The sequence below is a fragment of the Octopus bimaculoides genome, chromosome 9, assembly GCF_001194135.2.
Source record: "Octopus bimaculoides isolate UCB-OBI-ISO-001 chromosome 9, ASM119413v2, whole genome shotgun sequence".
Lineage (NCBI taxonomy): Eukaryota > Metazoa > Mollusca > Cephalopoda > Octopoda > Octopodidae > Octopus > Octopus bimaculoides.
This window is the reverse complement of record NC_068989.1, coordinates 32,968,843-32,973,216: the sequence shown is the minus strand read 5'-3', so window position 1 is coordinate 32,973,216 and position 4,374 is coordinate 32,968,843. Positions and strand designations below refer to the sequence as shown.

At 35.1% G+C, this 4,374-nt stretch overlaps 1 protein-coding gene across 1 annotated transcript in view; it reads right to left on the bottom strand.

The window, feature by feature from the left end:
• The window catches only part of LOC106884391 (polypeptide N-acetylgalactosaminyltransferase 13), a 92,990-nt gene that overhangs the window by 25,747 nt on the left and 62,869 nt on the right, over window positions 1-4,374 (bottom strand). Inside the window, exon 6 of the mRNA XM_052970905.1 lies at window positions 3,463-3,560. Within this exon, the coding sequence (XP_052826865.1) occupies window positions 3,463-3,560 (98 nt within the window). The remainder of the gene's footprint in view (window positions 1-3,462; window positions 3,561-4,374) is intronic.

The window sequence follows — 4,374 nt, the reverse complement described above, 5'->3', positions numbered from 1 at the left end:
ATATATATATATATATATATATATATATATATATATATATTCATCATCTAATGTCTGTTCCAAGCTGTCATTGGTTGGACAGTTTAACAGGATCTAACAAGCCTGTGGGCTGTTTTAGTCTCCAGTGTCTGTTTTGATATCTCTATGGCTGGATGTCCTTCTTAACACCACTCTCTTTATAGGGTGTACTAGGTGTGTTTTTGATGTGGCACCAGCACTAGTGGAGTCACCACTTTGCAAAACAAGACACCTACATAGTATAGTAATGCAGTATTAGGGAGATGGCTTTGTGCCAGATGTAGAGAGGCTAAAGTTGGAAAAAGGAACAAGAACAAGCTGTAGAGGGCATACATGGGTACCCCAACATGAAAGGAGAAAAGGTGGTGGATATAAGGTATAAGAGTGTACCCTCAATGATATGTTATGCAGCCAGTCATATGCTTTCTTTTCTTTTCATTTTCTGAATATTCTTTTTAATGGTTACCACTTTTATCCAGGTTTTGTTTGAGAATCAGAGATGTGAAACTCAGAGTAATGGAATTTAGACTTTCAGCTTAATAAAAATATTTTGATAAGATTTTCTCAGTATCGAAACACTCTTTTTCTTTTCCTACTTGTCTATGCTGAAGCCTTTGCATTTGATTGTATGGATACAGAATTCACATCATAACCATGTGGTTTCATCCCACTGCATGACACACTGGGCAAGTTTACTATGGTTTTAGGCTGACCAATGCATTATGAAACTTGTAGGTGGAAACTGTATAGAAGCCAGCCATCTAATCATACACACACACATTTATAGTATACCTGACTACTTCTATGGTGCTACTTGTAGGAAGGGGAATGGTTAACTCCAGGGTATCCCATTTGAAGTTACAAGTAAATAGACAATATAGCAAGTGACAAAGTTTTAAGTTCTTTTTTAAATTTCAAGCTAAAAAGATAATAAATTTAAAGTTTAAAATTAATATTTTCTGAGTAAATCTACATATTGATACTTAATGCATACACTTATTTGTTTTTAATGTGCTTTATCACTTAGTTCTGTTGAGAATCTCAAGTCTATGAATTCTATTAGTCTTCTCTTAATATTTGTGTTGGCTGGACATAAAATACTTGAGAATCCCATTTTAATAAGATCAAACACTTAGCATGTATGTGTATGCATGAATATTTACATTCCATGTCTTCACGTAACACTATGAGGAAAATAGTGATGTCATGTTTATTCTCTAAACAACTCACCCTGTAGTTCTGTACTTTTGAAGAATAGCAGGATAAAAAAAAAACCCTTACTTGAAAAACAATTAAGAGTTAGTGATAGGAAGGGCATCCAACCTTATATTACAGCCTAAAATAAGCTCTATGCCAGCATACAAAAAATAGATGTAAAACAAGCACACGTACACAGACATGCATACATCATCATTTAACGTCTGTTGTCCATGCTGGCATGGGTTGGATGGTTTGACCAGGGCTGACCAGCTGGAAGGTTGCACCTGACTCCAGTCTGATTTGGCATGGTTTCTACAGCTGGATGCCCTTCCTCATGCTAACCCCTCCGAGAGTGTAATCGTTGCTTTTATGTGCCACTGGTATAGGTGCCATTTGCATGACACCAGTATCTGCCATGGCTATGGTTTTACTTGGTTTGATGGGTCTTCTTCTCAATACATACACACACATACAAATATATATATGTACTAATTTAAGAGAGGCACTACACAGCAAAGAGAAGTATCTTCGGATAAACAGAGATGAAAGATAGACTTACAGTGTGTGTGTTTTAATAAAAAACACATTTTTAACCTTTCTTGTTAGAAGTAGACACTGTGATTAAACTAGATATTTTTGTCTCTGTGATTAAAGGGGATGGGCTTTGCTAGATTTAGCATTATTTATTGTTTTATCAGAGCTTGGTTATTCATTTTATGACTGGAATAATTTTACATATTAATAAATTGTTTTAAAATCCATTAGTTTTGTGTTTAATTAATAATGATCAGAATTTAATCATTTTCCACTTTGTAACTTAAATTACATCACTTTCAATTTTAATTTATTAATTATTCGGTAAAAAAATACAACAGTAATTAAGATATCTGTTGAATATGAAAATAACATACCAATATTTTGTAAATCTAATGATAAATTTATGACATGCAGCTTATAACTGATTTAACAGGTTGGTGCAAAAGTAACGTCCAATTTCTAGAAAAAATGTTTCAGAGCGAATTTATCAATTTTTTAACCTCTTCTTATAGTTTTAAGATATCTCTGTATCTAATTTGTACTATTTTCTTTCAGATTATTTAACTTCTGGCCATAATTCTCAGAAAATTTTACCACCATGTTTTTCCCATCTAAAGATCACATAAGAAATGTTTTACTCTAAGAGTTTCGTAAAGGTGTTAATGCAAGTGCGGCAGCAAAATCTATTCTGAGTACTTATGGGGATAATGTAGTGAATGAAAGAAGTTGCAGGAGGTGGTTTTCTCATTTCTGAAATGGTGATTTCACTTTGAAAGAAGAACCAAAAGAGGATCGTCCCAAAAAACTTGATTCCAAAATGCTGGAAGCTCGTTTCAGAGAACCCTACCATTACCACTAGGGAACTTGCAGAGCAGTTAAACGTGGCCCATACAACCATGGTACACCAGCTAAAACACATTGGAAAGATTTCAGTGGTTGGAAAATGGGTCCCTCACAAGCTGTCTCCATGCTGCCTGTTGTCAATCATTGCTTTCACGACACTTTCAAGCAACATTTTTAGACAGGCTTATTACAGGTGATGAGAAGTGGATTCTTTACCATAATGTTAAATGCCGCCATTCTTGGATCAGTCAAGGAGGACGGCCAGTTCAACAACCAAGAGCAGGACTTCATCCAAAGAAAATCATGTTGAGTGAATGGTAGGATATTAAAGGAGTAATCCATTATGAACTGTTGGACAACAACCAAACAATTAATGCTAATGTTTACTGTGAGCAACTTCATCATTTGAAAACAGTTCTGAGGCAAAAGCAAGCATCCTTGGTTAACAGAAAGGGTGTCATCTTCCATCATGATAATGCTCATCCTCACACAGCTCAATTGACCAAAACTCTCTTGGAAGAACTTGGTTGGGAAATACTGCCTCATCCTCCATGTTCTCCTGACCTTGCTCCTTCTGATTACCATTTGTTCCAAGGACTACAGAACCATTTTGATAGATTTAGGTTAATAACAAAAAAAGATATTGAAAATGAGTTGGATTCATATTTTGGTTCTAAACCTACAGAATTTTACAAGCAAGGTTGTTAAAAAATAGAATGAGGTCATTGAAAGCAATGGAGAGTATGTTAATGAATAAATATTTCCATAGTCAGTGGCTTATTCATTTTCACCTTAGATCTTTAAATTGGACATTACTTTTGCACCAACCTGATATATTGAGTGAAGTGATAAATATATTCTTACTAGAAGATCATGTCTGTGCATGTAGAATAATCGTCGGTATTCATCCATCCACACTTCAGCCAAACGCATTGAGTTAATACCATGATAATCCTTTTTACCTGTAAGAAATTATAATTCTTAATATAATCATTTCAGAATGCTTCATACTTAAAAGGATAGTCAGAATAAATTTATAAAAATATTAAAGACTAAAATGAATTTATTCTACTTTTTAGCTATCTACATATACCTAAATTATATTTAAAAGGCTTTAGTCAAATGGCCATGGTTAACAGAACAAAATTAGAGCCGAGCCAAGGTTCAGTTCTAGCACTGCCTCTTCACATTTACCTTTGTTGTTTTACAACTCACCTTGGTAATTACAATATACACAACTATAACTAATGATCACTGAAGTCTTCAAACATTTTCCATTCTCTTTCAAGATAAAGTATTTAAAAATGATCTGCTGATATCATTAATGATATTAACAAATGGAGGATGATTATTGGTGTTGCCTGCCTGTCTGTCGCCACCGCCGCCGCCACCAACACCACCACCACCACCACCAAGTACCAAGCACCACCACCACAAATATCAATGTAGATAGCTGCCTTCACTACTACAACTGCCAACCTACATCTAGCCATCCATCACCAATCCCACTATGACCTCTACAACCAGCAATACCATTTTTGGGGAACTACTGCTGCCACTACACCAATCAACATGGCAGGGTCAATGTGAATTATAAGCTGTTCACTTCTAATGACAGGCTTTTGTGCCTGAAATATAAAGGTTACTTAATCTCCCCTTTCTTCACTGTAAGAAGCTCTCTGTCTTCATTCTTTATTTTACTTCTGTATCAAAGTGTTTCAAGCAAACTTCAAAGCTCCTCTTTCACACACACATGCACGCACACACACACACACA